Source organism: Syngnathoides biaculeatus, chromosome 3 (assembly GCF_019802595.1).
Source record: "Syngnathoides biaculeatus isolate LvHL_M chromosome 3, ASM1980259v1, whole genome shotgun sequence".
Taxonomy (NCBI): Eukaryota; Metazoa; Chordata; class Actinopteri; order Syngnathiformes; family Syngnathidae; genus Syngnathoides; species Syngnathoides biaculeatus.
Window position 1 is genome coordinate 5,174,746 of NC_084642.1, and position 25,491 is coordinate 5,200,236.

The following is a 25,491-nucleotide window of genomic DNA, read 5'->3' on the forward strand; positions in this document are numbered from 1 at the left end:
TTCACTTCACTTCACTTCACTTTCTTTTCTTCTTTTAACAGCAGCCAAGTGGGGATGATGTCATACACATGAATGACATCATCTGCCAGGCATGATCAAGCAATCATAGAAACTGGATTTGATTTAAAGCTGCACCCTCGAGCGCACCACTCCAAAGCAAAAGGCCGCACAAAAACACAGTACTGCCATTATAAACTAGTTACAAATTTTAAGCAAAACAAATACATAAATAGAAATAAGTATAATACTAACTATACTTGAGTGTAAAAACATTTATTGTTGAAGATATATATATATATATTCATCAGTGTGTTTCACCAGTCTTTTTTTTTGTTTGTTTGTTTATATGTTGAGTGGGCACCTGTAATTTTAACATGAGGTACCTTAAAAAACAAAATCAATAAAACAAAAAAAATTGCCACAGTAGTTGTGCAGACTTGTGTTGTACACACCTTGCATTTGAGATGCCATTTTACAGTTCACATACACGCGGTCACAGAAGTATCGACAAAGCCCACCAAAGAAGCCGCACGTGAACTGCCCGCCTGTGAATTAAGGGAAAAGACAAAAAAAAAAAAAAAAAAAAAGAGGACGTGAGCATGGACGAGAAACACGACCGGCTCGGATATAGATCATCTCGAAGGAACGTGGCAGCTGAAGTTCTAAGAAAGTGTGGGCAATAGAAACGCTTGAACGAGATGCGATGCCAGAAAAAAACGAACCCGTGGCACAAAAACTTGAGATCTGAGAGCAGATTTGTATGACTTGAGACGTCTGGCTTATAAAATTAAAAGTGTGTTGATGGGAGAACCCGCCGAGTGTCAAGTGAAAGCGTCTCAGTCCGAGCCCTCAAGTCACATCGTGGCTCGTAACACAGAGAACACCTGCGTGGCAGTCTTGTGGCGTATTGGTAAAAGAGAACTATGTCGAATGGAGCTGAGGCGCTTCACTGAGACAAAAGTTGCACTTTGTCAATCGTTTTTTTGGTGCCAAGGAACGATACTGAAGTGGGCTGCAGTCGGGATTTGCAGCCCCTCTGGTGTTTTTGGCAATTGTAAATCTTTATAGGGCGGGGTCAATTACATAGATTCAAGGGCGGGGGTCGCCAACAAGGACAGGAGCAGCCTGTAGACTGGGACGTAGGACATTGTCATTTCCTCGGAATCATTTGAAAATGTAAACAGATTTACAGTAACGGGACGATTACTGTTTGGTGATACGGCTGTCGTCGTGCCCGTTATTCTCTCGTCCCTCTTGACTTGGATTTAGTGTTGCGTTTCAACATTTATCCTTTCCCTCCCTCGTTCAATCATTGGTGATACATCATTAAAATGATCAGTTATTATCACGTTATGACAAATAAAGGTCATTTGAGCAAAATTCGTTTTTTCAGAAATGTGCAACACAATAAGAATTCGTTAGCCAGTAGCCAAAGAGAACCTCTAAGTCAGGGGTGTCAAAGTCATTTTTGTTATAGGCCACATCGTACATAGTTTCCGTCAGAGGGCCCTTGTGACTGTGAAACCAGAGAAAAAAAAAAAAAAAAAAAAAAAAAACAACTTTAATTACCTCATCATATTTACACACAAAATTAGTATTTTGAGAATCAGACATCAGGAATGATTCAATGATTACGTTTGGTAAAACAAAAATGATTTGAATATCTCAATGTTATTTAATGACGTGGCAATTTTTAAATTTCGGTACAGATTTTCACATGAATCATGGAAGTCGGGGGACATGCTTTGCCTTTGTGGGCCACATAAAACCAGATGGTGGGCCAGATTAGGCCCCTGGGCCTTGTGTTTGACACCCGTGCTCTAAGTGTTGAAAAAGTTGGTGGCCAATTTTTTGATGGACAGTAGGGGAAAACCCGTTTTTCATGGAGATAACACATAAAACGTGCGTCCTTTGTTCTCTCACTTGGTATTGACTGCTTTAGCTATAAATTATCCCTCCCCAAAGAATAACCAAGAAATGTGAAAAAGAAAAAGGCAAGCAAAAGGAATATTGAAACGAAAAATGACACCGTGAGGAACTGACTATTTAAGCCAAAACCTAGTCCAATATAAGCACAAGGTCCAGAAAGACACAAAAAAAAGATGCAAGTGTTGGTCTTTGGCGTGGTTTAACATCAGATTACACATTTATGGCTTCAATTGTTAAACCTCTTCACAACCGGATGACGTTTACACCGTAGTTCCGCTGAACGTTTACTAAGTCGAGTCGGGCTCGCCGTTCGTTGCGGGAGGAGGTCCGGAAAACAAAATCAGTTAAAATGCAAACGTCGGTGAGATATAAAACGTGACGCGGCGGCGGCACTTTTGAGCGACGACAGTATCGAACTAGACGGGGCGAGTCGGAGGCGTCGACGTCGGCACAGACTTGACAAAACGAGCGGGAATCAGAATACGCGGCGGCTGGGACGTTTTACAAGATGGCGTCGGGAAAAATAAAACATAGCCTCCGTGTGCCTTCACATGCAATTACCACAAAGTTTTTACACAGAGACAAGGAGCAGCGTAGATATTTAAGAGCTCTGGATGGTGTGACCCTGCGGTTCCGTGAGGTGATCCTGAACGTTCATGGTTAGTTCTAATCTGCTGTGCAACGTGAACCGTTATTGATGTTCCATCAGTATAAAAGAAAAGAGTAAAAAGGTCAGGACAGGAGCAGCTGAAATGGAAAGACTTAAAAACTCATTTGATGAACACCTTCAATGACAGCTTAATAACAATAATAATTAATATAATAAAGGTATATATGGGAGAGGGGGGGGCGTTTCGTTCCAGTTATTTCTCTTCGTCTCAGATGTACGTTCTTGCCGCGCAGTTTGGCACAAGACTTGTTCCACACGTTGAGATGAGATCAGGGCGTTGGTGGAAGCGGTTCCACATGGCGAGATGAAGCGACGTGATTGGCTGGGATATGGGCGGGACTCCGCCTCTACTGGTCCCCTTCCACTCGCCTCCTGCGGACTGCGGGCAAAAGTGGCACGTTATTTATATTATTCCTCCCGAAAGGGCGAAATGACGGATACGGAAAGACGACATGCGAAACTGCAACTTGTTAGTTATGGCGGCAATGTGCCGGTCAGCACGTGGTCCAAGTTCACACCCGTTTCAAGACCGTGCAACGGTGAGTAAAGAGCAAACTAAGCCGGCGCCGTTTTTATATGCAGGACACTGTTAATGCAGTGCATGACCCCCGTGAACACTGTGAAAAGAAGTCACTGTAATGTTTCAGTGGCCACACACATGCAACCAGACCTGTGCTACTGCAGCTCTGACAGGACGAGGAACTAAAAAAAGAGAGCAGCTCGTTGGTGCTGAGGATTTTATATCAGCAGAAAAATGACATTGTACTATCATTCCCCGATGGAAAGGTTAATATCAAACGGGAATTGGAAAGAAAACAAAATGGGAATACAGTATTGCAATATTTATATATAGACGCTCCTCAACTTCCGTTTTAGTTACATTCCGAACGGCCGAACATAATGTGAAAATGAACGTAAGTTGTTACTATACGTACCAGTAATGTGTGACCTTTCATACTCTAATATGCAATCTTTCTGCTTGCAAATGGTATTGACGGCCGACGGAGGCATTTGGAAGAAATGTGCGCCCCCGTAACATTTTTTAAAAAAATGAATGGCTGTGGTGCATTCTGGCGATATCTGTGAACAAAATTCTGACAACAATTGAAAGTAAAAATCTTTAAGTCCTGACCCAAAAAAAAAATTGGGCACAAGTTCCCCAAGGGCCAAGCCCAGATTTTTTTTGCCCCCCATCCCCCTATCACTGGATAGCACAAAATCACATTTGTCATTCAAATACGCTTCAAATATGCCATCTTATCTCAAGACAAATGAATTAAGTGAACTACTCAGTAAACAGACATCTAAAACGGTCTTTCCCCCCCACATTATACATATTATAGTATAGATATAGAATATACACGAAAATATATCCTAGAATTTCTATACTGTACACCAAAACATGTTAAAGGAGTTGATCTGTAGTAATTACTATTAACATTTAAGTCTCAAACTTGTTAATAACTAATAGTATAATTAGTTGCCTTTAATATTTAATATTATGTGTGATTTTATCTGGCTTACCAGGTTTGTTGACCTTTCTAATGTACTCGGACAAAAAAATCCCTAAGCCATGACCACTTGACTGTGTTCGCAACACTTGCGCCAATCGCGCGTATGTCTGCTTGCCCGTCTACCAGTTTGAAGATTGCGCTGGGGCCGTACAAGGCCGATCGCGCATGAATTAGTTTCCACAAAACGCTATTCAAATACTGGACATTAAATGATTGATTTGCCTTTTGTGTGCACACGTGCACCCTTTGCGACTTCCGTTCTCGCCGAAATTTCGAAATCTCCGAGATATGGCGAGGTCATGAGAATGCGAGGGGAGGGGCGTTGCGGTTACTCGTGTTAGTGCCTCAACATGGCTACGCTCGTGAAAGCAAAACAACGAACTCAAACGCGTGTTCGTTCAATGTTATCAACTAATATCCAGATTAATTTTAGGCTATTTTTCAGGAAAATTTGAAAATTCGGAGGACTTTCATCACTATTGATAATAGCCACCTTCATTTGAAATGAGATGGCTTGCCGCTTCTTTTGACTACCACCATCACTTGTAGACTTTCGCTTTTGACCAACCATATTTGCTTAGGGTTACAAATACGGCAAACAACGTCTATGTAAACACAAAGATCACAGATACGACGTTTTAACACTCGATTTATGGGACAACGCTGAAGGAATAACACTTTGCCACAATCAGTGTACTGCTCTTACACGTGGAGTTTGCACCGATTTCATCGGCCTGATCGGAATCGTCCGAAAATTGGCATTTCATGTTGATTGGTTTTATAATTTATAATGCGCCGATCCTACTTGGTGGTTTTTCACATTTCGCAGCAGGTTCTGGTTCCCATTAACCGCAAAAAATGAGGGATTGCTGTATTGTAAATATTTGACGGCCAATAAAGTTAATAAAAAAATGGCGCAATGGGAGGGACAAGACGCCTGTGACGAGATGACACCTAATGCGCGGATCAGACTACAAGACAAACTTGCTCTTTCGCAACTGCACTACGTCAGATTACTCCAATAAAATCTTGCATTCCGATACGGTTGCATCCCGTGTTTTATGATCGTTGGGCTTTCTTTATCTTGTCGACTTAAATGCGACTGGAAACACTCGTTACCGTGGGGATGACAACATGAGGTGATCGTGCCGACTGTATGATAAGAACAAAATGGTGGGGGGGTGCTCAGGACAGGTGAGGACGTCCATGGACGGTTTGATTGAGGTCTGTTCATACTTTTAATTTCAATATGGCTCGCAAGCAGGCAACAAAACGTTATGTAGCCTAGCAAGCTAGTGCTAGTAGTATGTACTTATTACCATCCCATAGAAAGCCATTAATTCATTGTCTGTCATTGTGACTCACTACCATAAACAGATGAACAAAGATACATTAATTATTGGAAAAATATATTTTTTTGAGCAATTACGTACACAAGCATATACAGTAAACAAAGAGGTCATTTAAATAGTCATTGCTGCATCTTATGACCAGATAAGTGAATGTTTTTTTTGGTTTTTTTTTTTTTTTTCACTCGCTGATTACTCGCCCAAAAATACTGATCGCTTAACGCCTACTCACAAGAGTTTACCGGTAAATGTACTCAAGCAGGGTCAATCTCTTCCCAAAGACAGAATATCAATGTCATAACATGTAGAGGAAATGAGTTATTTTAGAAGTGCGGATGTAACTGGTAGCCTTTCGCATGAATCAATACCCAAGAAGTAGCTCTCACAAGAAGACAGCAAAATTTCACTTTGGGGTGCACTCACTTTGGTTGCCAGTAGGGGAGTGTAAACGTACACTGTTAGAAAACCTGTACACTAACTAACTTTAAATTGTAGCAAATTGTCATACCTTCAATGTTGTCCCGGGAAAAGATGAAATATTTACAAAACAATGAGTGGTGCACTCACTTTGGTGAGTTACTGAATGTGTGGTAATGTTTTCTTTATTACAATTCTGCTTCAAGAAGAAGATAACGACTTGCTTCTGATCTTGCAGCCAGAATGGCAGACTTATTTAATCGAGAATCTTCTACATTGGAGAAAAAAAATATTAAAGAATCCAAATGTGATGTGGAAAAGGTTACGGTACTTCAAAAATACATCGTCTGCTCTTTGGGAACAGGGCAAGCGCTCTGCCAGCACGTCGTGGAAATGAGTAACTGTGTTGCAGTCCAATTTTACCACGATTGGGTTTTCATTTGCATCAAATATTTTAAATGTATCAAACAGAGCAAAAGCACTGTGACTTGATTTCAGCCAGATGTTTCCGCTGGGTATGTCCCACTGCCTTTTCATGACGCATCCACCCCCAACTTGCTGTAATGAGCTTTGAGTTAAAGGCAGATGTTTCCACTGGGTATGTCCCACTCCCCTTTCTTGACGCATCTACCCCCACCCCCACCCCCACCCCTCGACTTGCTGTAATGAGCCGATTCTATGCAGGTTACAACATGTTCTCGAGTGTTGTTTATGTGCATGTGGCGTTCCGTAACATACCGAGGTCATTGTTCTTGGTGATGGCGGCAGCAGCTCGAGAGCGCGGTCCTTGCTTGGTGAAGTGGTAGCCGAACTTGACTATGCTGTTGTTCTCCTCCAACATTTTAGCGATTTCCATCTCTACATTGGTACCCAACTGTTGCCTCTGAAATGCATACGAATTTCGTCATATTAAAAGGTCTGCAAATTAGATGAATGCAGTCACTCACATTTGAAAAATGTACGGGTGTGGTCAGTGATGCTCGCAGATAAAGTTCCGAATGTGATTAGGGATGTAATCTCAAGACCTTAAAATAACTTACTGGAATAATATAACATAACTGTAAATTAAAAATAAAATAAACAAATACATGACTAAAATAGAAAAGAAAAATTCCAAACTCAGAAATGATCATTTCCAATTTCAACTGATATCGGTAGAAAATGACATAAAACAGTATTTAACATTTTTCATCAATAAAAATTCTTGATCTGGCAAATTTCATCTGAAGAAAAGTTAAATGCACAGGCCTGTCAAGACTATACTCGCAATGTTTTGAAAATGCTGAAAGTTTAGTTCAACATAATCGGCGTTAGTGGCAACAAGCTAGCGATACATTGGAACAAACATCCCTGTCGGCAATCATGATGTATTCTTATAATCTAGCGTAATTTATGGCGCTATCCTTTGTCAATCCATTTATGAAAGCTTGCAGAAGATGATCTATATCTTCCCAAACCATGTAGAGGGGAACAGTATCCAACTTCAAGAGAACGCAGTACCACGGGGGAAAATGACCGTTTGCAATTACTGTAGCTATATGGACTAGTCTAATGTTAGAACTTAGATCAAGTCCAAGTAAATCACAATCTCATACTTATTATAGTTAGATACTGAATCATTACCTGCGTTACACACCACAAATGTTTTCAATGTAACTCAGGGGTGCACAGATTTTTTTTCACCCCAAGATCTACTTTTCAAGCAGCCAGGTTCTCGCGATCGACCTGCGGGGCTGTTGGGGTGGTGAGTCATGCACGCATCACCGCAACTGCCATAAATAGGAGGCCGGCTTGCTAGAACGCACCTTTATGTGCGCTCAACATATGGACCACACCAGAATCAAGCGACGAGGTGGATGATAGTCTAACATCTTTTTTTTTTTTTTGGGGGGGGCATGCCGTTACACGATCAACCAAAACTGCCCCCGATCCACGCATTGAGCACCCCTGTTGTACGTGAATTTTCTTTGACATGGCTCATGATGTTGATGACTTTCAATGTAAATGCGCTCGCAGTACATGAAGCACCTCGGAACATGCGCTAATGGCATCACTTCCGAACATGCTCAGTACGGTTAACTTGCATTTCCTGTTTACAGATGAATACTGATTGTTTAGGAGCAGGCTTGTTCTGTTACCAACGTTTACGTAAATTGATGTCAATACTACAAAAAATAAGCGACGTCTTTCAATATCTACTTTTTCTACTCGTAACAAATTTTACGCGCGTGATTTTTCGTGCTCAACTGTGCAGATTTGCGATTCACGCTCGTCAAACCAGAGTGACTCCTAATGTCACTTAATTGACAATTAATAAATGAATTTATTATCACAATCATCTGGTTACAACGAGTATTGGAAAATGAAAATCTTGTCTAACCTGCTGTATGGACCATTTCCATTAACATTGTCAGGCATCTACATAAACTGAAATTATTTCTCAGTATTGTAGTTAAAGCCATAGCTCAGTGGTGAGAGCATTGGTTTGGTAAAACCAAGGGTCGTGAGTTCGTTTCTCACTGGGGCCTCCACTCCCCAAGAGGGGTTGCGTCAGGAAGGGCATCCGGCGTAAAAACTGTGACAAACAAATATGAGCATTCATCTGAGATGACACGCTGTGGCGGACCCTAACGGGACAAGCCGAAATGCCATGAATTTGTTGCAGCCCCCCTAAACATATGAACACATCATGTGAATTATACTGCGCTGATGTGTAGTCACCTGGTTGTCTATTTTGATCTCCGTGAGCGTGTCATTGTCTCGCAGCGCGTCAATCAGCGACTGCATCCCAGCACCTGTGATGAAGTTGGACTCCAAGTTCAAACTTCGCAGCGTCTTGTTCTCCCTCAGGGTTTCGCTGAACGCCTGGAAGGGCAACATCGAAAAAGGTGAGCGCGAGGCGTCGCTGTGTGACAAAAGCCAAGTGAACAATGTGAAGTAACACTCACCAGCGCAATGGGGTCGTTACTCCGTGTGGCTGCCATGCTGAACTTGGTTACGTGTCTGTTCTTCTCCATGGCTTTGGCAAAGTCTTTGAGAGTGGGGACGGGGATGTTCTGCATAGAATAATTAACAAACAGCTTGGTTGAAGCCTGAACAAGTAGTTTGTGGCCCGACCTTTAATCCTTCTCGTTTCTGAATGTGTGTTGCACCTTAATGTTGTTCAGGTTGACCTCGGTTAGGGAGGCATCGTTGCTCTTGATCCTGTTCAGTGTTTCTTCTACATTCGTAGGATTAGGTGGCTCGTCAAACACAGGGGTCATCTTTTCTCCTTTAACCACATCTTGGGGAAAAAAAACAATAACACGCATGGCTGATTTTCCCCTTTTTTTCCCCCCTCCAGAGCGAATCAGAATTTATTTTAGTTTAATTCATGTCACTTTACATGTGACGCAGGTCTCAAACCGCACTCCTTACACAGCAAAAGACCAACCCCAGAAAGAAAAGTACAGTACAGCCTCAGTTCTCGAAAATCCCCGTTCTCGGATAAATCTGTTTTTGAACGAAAATTGAGACTTTTTTGCTTCCGTTTTCGAACGAAAACTGGTACTCAAACGCCCCTGACAAAACCCGGAAATAACATATTGTGCGTGGCCAGACACGCTGACCAACCCACAACCCACTTTGTTATTCTGTATAACGCAGCCTCTGTACGCAGACGTGTCCCGGTAGAGACTGTTTTTTAACCCGATTGAGGACTATTAACCCCCATCATGGCTCCAAGGAAGGCAAGTGGAAGCTTACTACCGAAGAACTCCTGCACCTTCGGGAGGAGCAGAAGAAGATGTTGGAGGAGGAGATGTCGTCTGATGACGCTAAAGGCAAGAAGGATGTCGGAAGTGCTGACATCAAAGCCATCTGTGCCAAATGGAACAAAATCCATAATTCCGTAGAACTTCATCACCCCAATAAAGCAGAATGTACCAGAGCACTGCGAAACTTTAATGATGTTGTGATGAGCCACTTCAGAAAAGTGCTGAAAAGACGGCAGAAACAAGTGACACCAGATTCGTTCTTTGTGAAAAGGGGGCGAGTCAGTTGAGTTTTGCATTGCTTTTTTTCTTGTGAACTTTAATAACGCTTTGTTCAATTAGCATTTCTGCATTTTTGTTTTGTTTCAAAATAAAAATATTTCTAAAATGATTTTATGATATAAAGTATTTAAACTATACATGTATTTCTACTATGCAATTTATTATCATGAAAAGCTAAAAAAAAAAAGCTTTAAAAATTCACATTTTTTAGGCTTGGAACACATTATTTCTTTTTCCATTCATTGTAATGGGAAATATCGATTCGGTTTTCGAACAAATCACTTCTCGAACCGCCTTCTGGAACGGATTGTGGTCAAGAACTGAGGCTGTACTGTACTGGGAAAACGAGGCAAATTAAAAACTCCCTCTAACGGACCAAAGAATAGGGGGCAGCCATCTGCACTGACCGGTTGAGTTCAGAGAGTGAAAGGGGAGATTTGTAATTACCAATTGCACGACAGACAATAACGCGAATGATATAAATTTGACAACATTTATTTTAGGTAGAGTGGAATAGTTGTCATTTTTTTGTTTTGTTTTACATACTGTTGTAGCTCTCTCTTGCTCCAGTTGCATCGTAGGTCTCATTGCTGGTTACAAGCGTGTGAACGCCCAGGATTGCTGCAAACAACAGGAGGCAAATCAGACGTGAAATTTCAAATAAAAGTTCATCTCCGGGTCATTCGGGGATGAGTGGTAGAATCGTGGTATAATTAAAATGTAGGGATGGCAATTGATCTTGTGTTTAGCTGTGTTAGGAGAGGCAGATTCTCCGTTTTGCTCCGATACAAATGTGAAGAATTCCAAAACTGTTGCTACCTGCAAGATCACAGAGTTCTGTATCCGTGGCACTGCACAAGGCTTCCTCCAACTCTGGGTCAAGGTTTGTGACGTTTTCCTGTTGTGCTTCTATTGGCTTCTGTTTCGGAATAAATACTTTGCCTAGGGAGACAGATGAAAAGGGTTGAGGAAAGACTGTGACAAGGCGATGATTCCGTCCTTGTAAAGACAGACAGGGAAATTAACTTCCTTCTAATATGGGGATAATGGATTCAAGCGGGTTAAAAATCAAAGTTTTCGATGATACATATTTTTTCACGTCTTCATGACACTCTGCAGCAGCAGAGGAGCTTATTCTCCAATATGCTTCATATTTCATTTCCCTCATGGGTTAAGTAACATTTCTGTAAAGCATCAAAGTATCTTTCTTTTTTAGCATTGCTGCCAAATGGAACATTTTAAGTGATACTTCCTACCATTCACTATTCATTTATATCACAAATCTCCACTCTGTTTGAGAAATGTTTCCTGCACAGTTAATGTCATACATATGTACAAATCAATATTATGCATATTAGCAAATGTCCTATACAATGTCATAATATACATTGTATGTATCCTTCACTTTTATTTTATTTTTTTTTTTTCAACATTTTGGCACCACACACAACTTTCTCAAACAACGACCTGCTGCACGGCCTCCAATGACAGCCACACTTCTGAGTTTACCTTGCACCGCCACCTCCTCCGCTCTTAAAAGGGGTACACTCATAATTACAAATGTCAACTATCAATGTGATTTATAATAAGAGTGCTCATGCGCTGCCCACCACCGGATTTTATTTTTTTTTTCTTTATACATAAAGACATGCCTTTGTCAACAAGCATTGTTGGCGAGCATACATAAGTGGGGACAAATGAAAAAAATTCAACCTGCAGAGCAGTTGATTGTGAAAATTTGGAACACACTCCCTGTCACACCCCACACTGCTGCGTGCTAATATTGCCGTACTGACAATATTTGCTTCTACCTACAGTGTGCATATGAAAAGTCTCTCTCACATTTAAAAAAAAAAAAAGACCAACCTACGTTCATGAATAACGGATGGAAGACTCAAAGGCTGCATGAAGTTTAATTTAATGACGTATGAAACAACCAGCTAAGCCATCAGCAAAGAAGTCACATTAATGGTAAAAAGTCCTTTTGTCATCATTGGTTAGCAACAGTATAATGTTATTTCAATGAATTTAAAGACTTATTGTACTCTTAAAGTGTTGGTCTAACATAAAATGCACGAATATACATGTATTTAGTTTTAAAAATATTGAATGACTCTTTTGGAATTACATTTTAAAATATTTGCCGTTTATGGCTACCTCAGCCTAAAAGGTTCGCGACCCCTGCTCTAACCCACGACTACGCCAAAAATGCAAATCACATTTGTTTTCATTTGCCTCCACGATACTGCAAACGAGCACACAGCAGCAGCTCATGCAGTCACCAACTGACTGCTTCCTGTGCTCTCAGCAACAATACGGCATCATATTGCAACACACTCAAAATGTGTTTTAGTTTCCTAAAAACTACAGGGATATTACAAACAAATAACATAATACTGTGCTGAATTAATTCATTTAGCATCGTTTCTGGTAGTCACTGACAATATACCGACATGCGTCGCTGGGCTGTCACCATTTAAAAACGTGAAGTCAAAAAGTTGGGCTGCACGTGGCGTGTGCTACAACATTCCGCACCACAACACTCAAAGAAAATGAAGGTTAACGGTCAGGCGAGCACAGTAGTGCCATGGTAACCAGTTTGAAGGAAGAAGGGGAAAGAGGGAAGGAAGTCGTGAACAATAAGTCAACTGTAATCTTGCATGCAACACAGTGTGTCACAGCCTGTGTGTGGATGCCAGAGCTTAAATGCCCGTGAAAAACGGGCACTCCTACTTGTTGCTCCCTGTAAAGTCAGTCATGTCACTCAAAATTGCTCAGACTGGTCCCTGGTGGGGGTTCTGGCACTTCCTGAAGCCAGCAAAACAGTAAATACAATCATTGGGCCGTATCCTGTGCCTTATTTGAAGGAATAGACATTTTAAAATGCATCTTGTTGCGCCAAAATCCAGATAATCCCAATTTAAAGTACATTGCGGATTCAATTACGAAAATGCAAAAGGAAACCACAGATATGGTTCACATCCCAAGGGGGAGAAAAATAAGGGTACGTCTTCCAGTAAGTGAAGCAAATTATTTACATTACATGGCAGTTGCCAGAGTTAAAAATCCTCAAGAAGTGTACCACGTTAATCTCGGCAAACAAACCTCAACCCTCTGGTTGAGTTGAAATTGGGAATGGAAAACTCAAAAGAGAAAAAGGACCGCAAAAAAACAGACAGATTATAAGAAAGTTATAAGAAGGGCTGCTAGCCTTCGCAGCTGTTTCCAGGCACTTAAAGCTGTTTGTTTTAATTTATCAGCCGGGGGTGAAAAATAGAAGAGGAGGGGAATCTGCGGCGTTCCACTTAATTATTGCAATGAATCAAGTTTTCCATGTCGTCATAGTACGTACTTCGACACATGCACATATGCGACGCATTACGGCTAATGGCCGAGTGCGGGTTCAGGTTGAATGTCAAGATGACGTTTCCTCTCTATTAGTTGAGAGATATCTTAATATTTTTTTAAAAACTGCTTTGGACCATGTTAGCTATTTCTCTACCGAGGTAAGGACGATAAAAACAAAACTTTTATGTTTGCTGCCACTCCCTCATCTGCTATACTGCTTTGCCACTACGGTGTCCTAGAAAACTCTTATCCACGAGGCCGAATTATGGTGCGGCATTATTACATAGCAATACTAAAGGTTAATTACTACTGGGTTTATTTAAATATTCACGTTTCTTTACTTTATATGAGCAATTTTACGACATCACGTGCGGCCTATAAGCCTTAAGCTTTTTTTACGCTTTCAACGCTGCGGCTTTTGCGGTGATGCGGCTAATTAGTGCATTTTTTCTAACGGCCGGAAGGGGGCACTTGAGCGGAAAAGGTAAGAGTGAGACCGGTGGAATATATGGGCCGAGGAAGTGACTTTTACCAGTGGTTTTTTTTTTTTTTATTTATTTATTTTTTTTAAACCAGCCCTGTTAGCGCTCCGCTACTGTGTTGCTCCCGCGTCTCAGTGATTTAGGTATGTTTTTTTTTAACCGGCCTTATTAGTGCTGTGCTACTGTGTTGCTACTGTGTAGCTGCTGTAGCTGCTGTTTTTGTACCAGTATGTTTTTTTTTTGTTGTTGTTGCTATGTTAAGCTAAGCTAATGTATTAAAACTTTGAAAACTCTGTAATATCCCCAGAGGTTATCTCGGAGGAGACGGCTCTATGATCCTGGCGATCGGCTACAGTCACTACCATAAAACTTAACATATCCACAGAGGTATTGAACTGGGGGCCTTGAGAGCGTTTTGGGGGTACTCTGGCTGTCAGGCATGGCGCACCAACCCCATCAAATCCCAAATATGTGAAAAACTTTGACCCACCCGTTTGTGTTCGTATATAAGTATTATAATTGAAGCTATTGGCCAAGGCACTCAGGTAAGACAGGTTTGAACAGATTCATGGCCTTTTCAGTCATTATAATACGGAAAGATGGTTTCATTGTGTTCCGAATTATGCGTGCGGTCACAGTGTACGTCAAGGCATAACTGTAGTCCATAGTCACACTGCATTCTATCTTTTGGCTCATATTTATGTACAAGGCTGGTGCTCCCCGGCATCATGTTGCATAAAAGCATCTGAGCGGACAAGCATAAGTAATACTTGCAGAGACAGCAGCAGAGTACTTACAGCTGTATGACTCAACTGCACTACTACTACAGTTACAAACCCATCCTGATGCATCCCAACTCTCCATTCCAGTTTAGATTAAGAATAACATGTGAGTTAACGTCCTTTCCGGTAGTTTCTGAGTTACATTGTCTGGAGATAAAGGCGATAGCTGGTGTAGTCAAGGGTGTTTTTCATTCTACGAGGAACTCTTTTGAGAGCGAGGACTGCGAAGTACGAACACACGAGCGTATCATGTTAAATTCTATGTGACATATTGTGAGATGGATTCATCGTTCAGCTTCGCACACCTTTCTTCTCTCCAGTGAACGGTACAATGTCCTCTCTGTCCTTATACTCCATGGCTTCCTTCTCCAGGTACTTGAGGAGACTCTCTCTGTCAAAGGTCCCCGTGGCTTGTTTAGTCGTTTGGTTCTTCTGACGCAAACCCGCCGGAAGAAGAGCATTCTGGGAGGGACCAAAAGACACACACATTAGAAGCAAAAATCATGGAGGCTTTATGAAGCATACAGTAGACTGATTTGCTGAGTGAATTAAAATACATTCAATGTTATATGAGAAATGCCCCCCCACCCCCTCCTCCAATTGTCACCGAACCCTGACCTCTGGGTCCATATCCTCCAGGGCTGTCTCCAGCTGTTTGAGCTCATCCACCGACAGACTGTTAAGAATCTCATCTTCATCCAGATCCTTGTACTTGTCCATGTCCTTTTTGAACGACAACGTCATGATGCTCGTCGTTGCTTGCCAGACCACACTGGACGACAGAGCGCAGCCCCGCTTCTGATGTCTCGGCCTTGTCGCTCCGCAGGAGAGAACAGCCTAAGTGAGGGTTAAAATAAAGTGCACAAGCAGTTGGAATACAAATGAAACATTTCTTTCATTTCTTCCCTTTGAGACTGATCAAGTGCTGTGAATTCTGTTTAGCAACTCGTGGTTGGACAATTGTGTGGCGTGATCAAGAAAAAAATGGATTTACTATTTCGATCAACTGCAATTACGAAAGAGTAAATTTGATCCGAGTTATGGCGTCCGTCTGTCTGCCTGCTATCTGTTTATCCTTATTAGGGTCACGAGTGAGCTGAACCCTATTCCAGCTGACTTTGGACAAGAAGGTCAGGTAAAGACATTCACACACTCAATCACACCAATGGTCCTTTTTGGGGGTAACCATCCTCATGTTCCACATGATATTTGTGACTTTGTGTGTGTCTTAGTTGGATGCTGGCCTGGTGAGTGACCTCTACATCATCAAGTGGGACTCAAGTCTGCTTGTTGTTGAGGCATTTTGCCCTTCATTTTGATTAGAGATGGTGGCACTGAGGAGACAACAGGAAGCAGAAATGAAGATGTTGAGGGTCTCGCTCAGAGTGAGCAGGTTGGATAGGATTAGAAAGTTGGATGTTTTGGAGACAAAATTTGAGAGAGCAAACTTGGATAGTTTGGACATGTCCAGATGCGAGAGAGTGAGTATATTGGGAGAGGGGTGCTGAGGATGGAGCTGCCAGGCAAAAGAGCAAGAGAAAGACCAAAAAAAAGGTTGATGGATGTTGTGAGGGACGACATGAAGACAGTGGGTGTTAGTGAGGAAGATGCACGAGATAGGCATAGGTGGAAAATGATGACACGCTGTGGCGACCCCTAACGGGACAAGCTGAAAGGAAAGAGGATTGACTTGACCATTGCATGAAATTCTAATTTTTTGCCTTTAAAAAAACACTTTTACAGCATACTTTGTGTCATTGCACATCTACACTTAACTTTGTTAACGATGAGATGATATTGTTTGCAGCACTTCCGAATTCATCCTCGTGCATTTGACAGCAGTCACATCATCAAACAAAAAGGAACCGGTTCCACTGGCAGTCATGGGACTGCTGAGGAGCCAAATGTCCCATTACTTCTGGTGCCTTATAAAGTGGTGGGTACAATTCCAAATTGTCATTCCGACATTGTTCACCCTCAAATAAAAGCTGAAAATGTACATTTAGGTGGCAGGGTGGATAACTGGTGAGAGCGTCTGCCTCGCAGTTCTGGGATTTGGTATCTCCCCCCATGTTGAGTTTGCATGTCTTTACTCATACCTAAGTTCGATACCTTACCCTTTCTACTAAAAATGCCAGAAGAAATCTAATTAAGTTTTTCTGTGAAAGAGGCCAATGTTGATCTCATCCCTGTGAAATAATAGTTGATCACAGCCGTGCTGCGTACAAAGCTGTACGATGATGCAACACACAGCTGGAACGAAGAAACCGTCTCCTAAAAAATTCACTGACTAACCACTCCTGCGAAGACTCTTAACCCTCTTCCGGTAAACCCCGCGGGCTACTTAATATAACTCATAGACAAATCAAAAGTGTATTAACATTTAACCTGATGCATAATCTTCAAACCATATGTGTCACCAAACGACAATTTCAGCTGTAAGAGAAGTATGACTGACTGCCTTAGAATAAGATGTGTCAAAATGATTTAGTGAAGCTTAGTGAAGTGGTTTCGGGGGTGAGATAGTGAGCGTTGTCTCCTGTGAAAGTCCGTGATGAGACCTCAGTTTGCAGCTCCCTTTCCCACGCCACAGATGGAACACAACATGACCTCATCATTTCCAGATTCCCCTGCAGTGGTCCACACCGAAGTTAGCTCGAGTAAAAACTAAATGAGATTTCACCATAAATTGTTCTCAATGGTTTTCTTGGGCTTTTTTTTTTTTTTTTTTATTGTAGTAGAAAGTGAACATTAGGTAAGTGTTACTACCTCTACATTACAAAAGGTTGCTCCCTCAATCTAAATAAACTCAGCATTGTAAACACTCCGACAGTAGAAAAAATAACTGTGAGGTTTAGCAGAAGATTCTTTTAACCAATTCTGGCAGTTTTCCCGGAGCTGCCAGAGTCGGTGATTTCTCCACTTCTAAGAGGTTTCCTCTTGAACACTCGTCGCTCGGTGCACCGCTTGTGTGCTGCTCAGTTCCTCGCTTCCGAAGCTCAACCTTTGTCCTTCTTGAACGTTTCCCTTAGCGTGCTCTATTAAACCACCACAACAAACTCATTATAGGCGAAATGTTAAGAGTCAAAGCAGGGTCATTTACTAGCTTGACCGGCAACCGATAAAATTAAACTGAAATGTCAACGCTGATGGCTGAAATCAACAGCAATAATACCACCCAGATAATACTGACTCAAATGTCTCACGCTGCAATACAATGCTTATGTTGGAATGACATACTGAAGCTCTGCTTCCCCGATATTAAATTCTTACAGCACACCAAACAAAAAAAATGTCAAAAAAACGAATGGCGGTCTCAAATACATGCTAAGTAAATGCGTTCCATGACTTATAGTGTTACAGTATGTGTGTGGAAGTGCGCGTAAAATTTTAATACACCAGCAGTTAACTGAATGTACTGACTGAAACGTGCACATTTTGAACATTTAATTCAGTGATTCTTTCACACAACACTAGAAGGGTCCGTGTACCACATTTTAATAATCACAATCTAGTGGACGGGTGTCAAACTCAAGGCCCGGGGTCCAGATCCGGCCCCCCCACGTGATTATGTATGTCAACTTCCGTGAACCTTGTTCAAATCCGTACCAAAACTTCAAATTGGCATATCCTAAAAACATAAAGTTGAGGTATTGCAAGTGTTTTTTTAGGTTACCAAACACCAACAATAGTTGAAAAGCCCATTACCCTTGAGTTCTGATTCCAAAAGTAATTCATAAATTTCACGTGTCAATATGATGAGGTGATAAACGATTTTTATGGTTTCACAGTCATAACGGCCCTCTGAGGGAAACCCGAACTACAATGTGGCCAGCGACAAAGATGAGTTCGGCACCCCTGATCTAGTGGAAGACCAGTTCATGGTTCCATCTGTAAATATACGTCAGTGCCATAAAATTATTATAATAAATGCCATATGTATAGGGAAAAAAATATATCTTTCTCAGACCAATTACCGTATTTTCCGCACTATAAGGCGCACCTGAAAGCCTTTAATTTTCTCAAAAGCCGACGGTGCGCCTTACATATGGATCAATATTGAGCCTTTAGTGCAACTCCATCTAATGGATGCATAACGTAACCTCAGCCTCTACTGTAGCGTCTATTCTATGCGCCTTATATATGAAAAAAAAAAAAGTCTTAAAATGGGCCATTCATTGAAGGTGCGCCTTATAATGCGGTCCACCTTATAGTGCGGAAAATACGGTATACGAAACTGGATAATTTCCCATAATGCAACAGATGATCACTCCCCGCACACTAATGAGCTGTGAGGCATTGCATTTGGAAATCACCCCTTGAGACTTCTTCATCAAGTGGTACAGTATGGCAGGCCTCAAAAAGGGTGACAATGGTTAAGTCTGCTCTAACTTGTTTCAAAAATTCTTTTGGAATCAAGCATCACAGTCGAAGAAATCTAAAGTGCTGGACGTTTGTAAAAACCCTCGCAGAGAACTACAAATGTGACGAAAAACGCTGCATCATAACTGTGCAAGTTGACCAATTAATTGCAAGCGTCCTGATTTTCGGAATATTTTTGTGTACAAAAACTGCCACTTTAAAGGTCAGAGGCCAAACGTGTTATGGGGGCAGTTAAAATTCAGATTTGCAATGTTTATATGTTCTGTTATATCGTAATTCCCGGCCTACAGAGCGCACCTGGTTATAAGCCTCACCCAATACATTTGTAACGGAAATACCATTTGGCATTTACATACATATGCCGCATCTGTGTAAAAGCTGCAAGTGCCCACATTGAAAAGCGAGATATTTACAAAGACGGTACAGAGAGTTTAACGCTAACACTAGGGCCGTGCTAACAAGGCCGGTTTTAAAAAAAAAAAAAAATAAAATAAAAAAATAAAAACAAAAAAAAAAAAAAAAAAAAAAAAAAAAAATCACTGAGACAGGGCAGTAACACGCGAGCGCAGCGCTAACAGGGCCGGACCGGTAAAAGTCACTTCCTCGGCACATGTATTCCACAGGTCTCACTCTTACCTTTTCTGCTCGAGTGCCCCCTTGCGGCCGTTACCGCATAAACCGCAGGGTTGAAAGCGTGTGAAAAAAGTGGCGGCTGATAGGCCGGAAATTACGGCACATGCACGTCATTTACAGGACAGTTTTCCATTATACTTCAGCTCAAAACTAGGTTTTTATGATGCGTATTGAGCACTCAGCGAACTTACTCAAAGGTCAAGACACCCAGGTGTAGTTGTTGAATTCATGGCGAAGGCTAGCGGAAGTGACACTTCAGCCACCATTGGCAGAGGAGTAATTGAGAACCGTTTTCAATTGTTTGTACAGCTGACACTGAATATTTAGCCTTTAATCACACGATTTGATGGCCAAAATGACATGTTGCACCTCTTTTAACGTAAAAATAGCCCAGAGAAATTTTCCAGCAGTTTTGACCTGCTCCGTGTGGAAACTCTCCTGAGACAACTTCTGCTGCGATTTGGCGCAGCATATGTATGACATTCAAGTTGAAAAAAAATTAAAAACTCGATATCCGTTAGCAGGAATGTTAAAAAAGCACAAAGGGTTTAAAAAAAAAAATGATATTTCTAGGCAGGATTCGGAGAAAGTGCAGCAGCCCGAGTGGGATAAACATAAGTCACCCAACATATAATACTCTTATGACAAGATGAGCCTGAAATAACACTGTTTACAATATTATCCTCTTTTCTGAAACTCTGATAACATAAAATATAAAACTAATGGTGCGTGCAGACATTGACAACAGGTGAAGGGTGAAAACGCTGCACAAAGAGGATCCGTGAGTCCAGTCCGATTAATTCCGTTCTCCTTCTCATCGCTACTAATCCGTCAACACAAACACAACGGCTGTAATCCAATAATGTTGCAAACCAGTCTACATATTTCACCTTGACCCCTTGACCTTCCTGATGCCAACCGTGCCATTAATTAACGGACACCTCACCGTGCATATTATTAGGAAAGAGGATCTACCATTTCGACCAATAAGCTAGCTATCCAGAGTGCAAGTAGAGAGGGGGAAAAAAAAAAAAAAACATTGGCGAGATGAACAAGGAAGTGCTGGCACTCTAATTCCATTATTATAGTCGACCGCCCCAACATAAGACTATAGTTAGAACTACCCAGTTTCCTCATCCCACACACAGTGCTCCATTTTATTCCCGCAATGTTCCTGCCTGCACTATGCTGCCCCGATGATGGCAAATTGGATGCATATAGATAAAGTGTATACTGTATTTGCCAAAAACAAAGTTGCCTTTTTAATCAGAAAATGAGTCTTTCAGAAAGCACCAGTTTTGTTTTGCATGTGCTCACAAATACAATAAATTGAGAAATAAATAACCCAGTTCTCCTAAAGGTTTGGCAATGACACGGCAGGAAATGGGGTGTTCCTAAAAAGAATACTCATGATTGCATACTGCGGTGTTCAAACTGCACACTCCAGACACATACTACATTATTACTATATTATGTACAATAAGAGCTTTCAGGGAGCGCCGTGTCTTTCAACTTGGCTAGACTGAAAATAGAAATGTAGAGTAGACTAAAACAAGTTCAACTTGACAGACGGCTTTAAAATAAACTATACTAGCAGCTGCTAAGGACAGTAGAACCTGAAAACCTGAATGCTCTGACCTAAAGGTGGTACAACTTGGAAACTAACCACCATTTCGCGAAGAGATGTGCCTCTAAAGTCACAACAATTTCTATATGGAATGGACTTTTCCGACCTATCAATCACTCGTACAATGATAGCCAATCAGATAGCTGCATTATCTCAACCCCTGGCTTGACACGCCCCTCTCGCCGTATTATTCCACAAGCAATACTGGTTGTCAGTAGCGTGCGCTTGGAAAAGTTAATGTTACGAAGAAAATGATCCTCAGGTGCGCTTGGGAACGTGCAATTCTGATGAAAGATACCTGCTAGGCTACAAGGGGCCCACTTGATTCATTTTCCAAAGCCTAAAACACAGTTGACGAAGTGTCTACGATGGATTAAGGCTCGTGGAAGAAAGCACGCACAACTAAATGTGGACAATATCAAACAAACACTAGAACTCTCTTGGAAAAGTCTGACGCATTTGGCAAAAAAAAAAAAACATACCTCAACCTTATCTGGAATACGCGATAGAGAATCGACTTCAAACGTGTTCTGTTCAGTTGTCATTTTCGAAGCTTGTGGGACATGGCTAAGGGGGCGGAGGTTAAGATCGCCATCGGAAAGGTCCATTGTCATTGTGCATAGGACAAGCCAAGGACAGCTTAATGCTGCAGCTTCTTTTATGAACCGGATAGGCCAATTCTGTGAGGTATGGCGTTCAGTCTGTATAGGTAACCACGCGATCCAACGTTTGCAGGGGGGGGGGGGGGAATCTGAAGGTTGTATCATAGGATTTGAGACCTCTATGAATGCTTGGCCACCCCAAGTGTCTATGATCATAGACGCAGTGATATAGATCTACCAGCGCCAGGTTGTTTCCCATATTTAATATAGGGAAGATGTCCAATATAATTAGGGCAAAGCTCATTTACATACCAATAATAACGAGAAATCTGCTTATCTCAAATGCCAAGCAGAAAAGACCAACTAGAATAGCTTGAAAAAGAACATTTTGAGCATTTCTATGCCAAACGATCATGCAAACCCAACACAAGGACATTAAAGATGATCAAAATTACATTTCAAAATAGAGTCATGATGTTAGATTTTGACACCGTAATACATGCCCATTTAAGGAATTTTTCAAATGATGACCTATAATTAAACTGATTTTTTCCTTCATGTTTTGAACCTAAATCTGACTTATGAGCCAACAGGCCTGAAACAATTTATCTAAGAACTCAATTCCCCTTAAAAAAAAAAAAAAAAAAAAAAAAATCTAAGAAAAATGTCTGCCGATTATTTTTCCACACGGGCGATATCAAGTGGCGGACAAGAAACTCGCTAATGTTCAAACCGGCACGGGTGATCAACTGGAAAAGTGTTGGCCTCACAGTTCTGTGGACCCAGGTTCGATCCCGGCCTTGCCTGTGTGGAGTTTGCATGTTCTCCCCATGCCTGCGTGGGTTTTCTCTGGGCACTCCGATTTCCTCCCACATCCCAAAAACATCCAACATTACTTGAACACTCTTAATTGCCCCAAGATGTGATTGTGAATGTGATTGTTGTCAGTCTAGATGTGCCCTGCGATGGGCTGGCGACCAGTTCAGGGTGCACCCCTTCTCCTGCCCGTTGACAGGTGGGATAGGCTCCAGCACTCCCTGCGACCCTCGTGAGGTTAAGCGGCAAAGAAAATGGATGAATGGAACTTTTTTCATTTGAACCCAGTGCAGTACATTTTGTGTTTAGCTTTTAAGTACAACATATTTGCATGTAATCTTTACGAACTGATTGTTTCGAACATTTCTTTACGTATGATCGAGCTCGGTTAAACAACATTGTAGGGAACGTTTCAATGAGCAGGTCGCTTTCCCTCTCGGCAAACAAATCCTATCTGCCGAGCCTGTTTATCTGCAATACAACACTGCGCTGGGTAGGTGTGGCAGGCAGTAGGTTTCATCATAAATCTCATGTCAGCGTGCAGGTACAACAGCTCGACGATCTCCCAGCTTGTAACACGATCAGCTGAAATGAAAGCTCACTTTCCCCAAGCAACTCTGCACCAAAACACAACGGCCACACCCTGTAGACAAAGCGAACTCACCGAGCTGGAATGTAAAGTAGGAATGTGTTCGTAGATTCAATAACAGGGTTAAAATCATCTTGGCATTTAAATAATGTCAGTATATAATATGTGACAGCATTTTAGAGGTAGCTGTCAGTGTCATTGATGATGGGAGTCGCCCTGGCTTTAATAGTCAAACTATACTGACCTGTTTATATGCAACTCACCAACCAGATACCTGGTAATGAGTTATCATAAACGACATACCAAATAAACTACATGCATCAGGAAAAAAACATGTTTTGCGCAACAACACGCCCATTACCACACAACGCGTACATTACATTCTGAGGGAAAGTTAACGTAAATGTAACCATTGGAAACACTTTCATTCATCTCCTGCCGACGTATAACTCGTGGCATGTGATCCCGCCGACAGTTGGGACCAGTCATAATCTCCATGAAATTGAAATGAGCATATCCGCAGTAAAAAAAATGTAGTCCATATTTCCACTGAAACTTGGCATTTCACAGTAATAGCCCGATAGCAGGCAGCTAGCAGGCTAACATTCGCTCAACAGTGCTAACGGGTGAAGCTAGCTGCTCCAGCTCGGAGCCACAAGTAACAAGCCGGGCTGTTGCTTGTGGACCTCAAAGTGTTCCGGAGAGCTCCCCGATAAACATACGCGTTTTGTGAAACTTAAACCTCCCTTGACGTCTTACCTGGAGGGTGACGGGCGAGTCGACTTCCTTGAGAGGACACGGCCGGACTGACTGATTTCTAAACTCAGCCCAAGAGTGGGAACGGGGGCAGAAGAGAGAGAGAGACGCAGATTCTCCGACTGACGTACGATTGAACCAATCGACATCGCGGTTACATGACATTTAGCCAATGAGGAAAAAGAACCCGCCCCCATGAGGGGGGAAAAATAATTACGGGGCAAATGAGCGGAAATGATAAAACCTATAAAAGCACATTCATACGTTTAATTGTGTCCAGCAATTTCGCCGTGCCACTAATCCAAGAAAGCTGAGTCTTGATGATGAGGGGGGGAAAAAAAGAATCAACTAATTATACATGTTTGTAAAAATACAATGCATATTTTTTAAAATAATAAATCCAAGTAAAAAGTAAATAAGTTTCTTTCGGCTTGTCTCGTTAGGGGTCGCCACAGTGAGTCACCGCAAATGAAACGCTCATACATATCCATCCATTTTCTTCACCACTTATCCACACAAGGGTCGCGGGGAGTGCTGGAGCCTATCCCAGCTGTCATCGGGCAGGAGGCGGGGTACACCCTTAACTGGTTGGCACCCAATCGCAGGGCACATAGAGACGCTTATAATCACACCTACGGGAAATTTAGGGTCTCCAATGGATGCATGTGTTTGGGATGTGGGAGGAAACCGGAGCGCCCACCCGGAGAAAAGCCACGCAGGCACGGGGAGAACATGCAAACGCCACACAGGCGGGTCCAGGATTGAACCCTCGACCTCAGAACAGTTACCCCACTGTGCCTTAATTTCCAATAATAATAATAATGGCTCTTGGGAGTAATTCAATGATTGAACATTTTCTTTAGTTTCATTTGAATTATCCATGCATAAAAAGCATCCATCCTGTTTTGTAATATTACAGTTGATATGTAACTCTCCCCCCTGTTGACCAATTTCCATCTCAAATATAACAGGTAAAACAAGTTTTAAATCAGCATTTTCAGGTATGAGTGTGTTTATTTCCTTGTATTTGTTTAACCATTATGTTTTATCACAGAGAATTCTTAAATAGAGGCGGGACGGTGCATCAGCTGTAAAGCGTCGGCCTCACAGTTCTGGGGACCCATGTCCGATCCCGGCCTTGCCTGTGTGGATTTGCACGATCTCCCCGTGCCTGCGTGGCTTTTCTCCGGGTGGGCGCTCCGGTTTCCTCCCACATCCCAAAAACATTCCACAATTCATTGGACTCTCCAAATTGCCCCTAGGTGTGATTGTGAGTGCGGCTGTCTCGATGTGTCCTGCGATTGGCTGGCAACCAGTTCAGCGTGTACCCAGCCTCCAGCCCGTTGACAGCTGGGATAGGCTCCAGCACTCCCTGCGACCTTTGTGAGGATAAGCGGTTCAGAAAATGGATGGATGAATGGATAATACTGTATTGCCAAGCTGTCTTACTCGTGTGCATAAATATCCTACAATCGTGTTGAAATGGGAATCGTTGTACTTTTGCTCTGAATTATCTTACTAGTGACGACATTATTATTATTATTAGAAATGTGTGTACTA

At 41.9% G+C, this 25,491-nt stretch overlaps 1 protein-coding gene across 1 annotated transcript; it reads right to left on the reverse strand.

The window, feature by feature from the left end:
* Positions 1-1,544: 1,544 nt before the first annotated feature.
* On the reverse strand, positions 1,545-24,041 carry tmod2 (tropomodulin 2). The gene is made up of 10 exons (XM_061814253.1): positions 23,935-24,041; positions 15,144-15,362; positions 14,831-14,987; positions 10,733-10,855; positions 10,460-10,534; positions 9,032-9,162; positions 8,828-8,935; positions 8,601-8,744; positions 6,618-6,762; positions 1,545-2,978 (listed from the first exon to the last, which is right to left on the reverse strand). Exons 2-10 carry the CDS (start codon positions 15,267-15,269, stop codon positions 2,947-2,949), a joined length of 1,041 nt encoding a protein of 346 aa, XP_061670237.1. The 5' UTR covers positions 15,270-15,362; positions 23,935-24,041; the 3' UTR covers positions 1,545-2,946.
* Between the last annotated feature and the right edge of the window lie 1,450 nt (positions 24,042-25,491).

What these genes read in the sequence shown, in the direction of transcription:
- tmod2 (XM_061814253.1), bottom strand. Translation starts at nt 15,269, where the DNA reads ATGACGTTGTCGTTCAAAAAGGACATGGACAAGTACAAGGATCTGGAT. An exon ending in GTAACGACCCCATTGCGCTG is followed by an intron (nt 8,745 to 8,827) that starts GTGAGTGTTACT and finishes TTGCCCTTCCAG; the next exon opens with GCGTTCAGCGAAACCCTGAG. An exon ending in CACCAAGAACAATGACCTCG is followed by an intron (nt 2,979 to 6,617) that starts GTATGTTACGGA and finishes TTTTGCCCGCAG; the next exon opens with TCCGCAGGAGGCGAGTGGAA.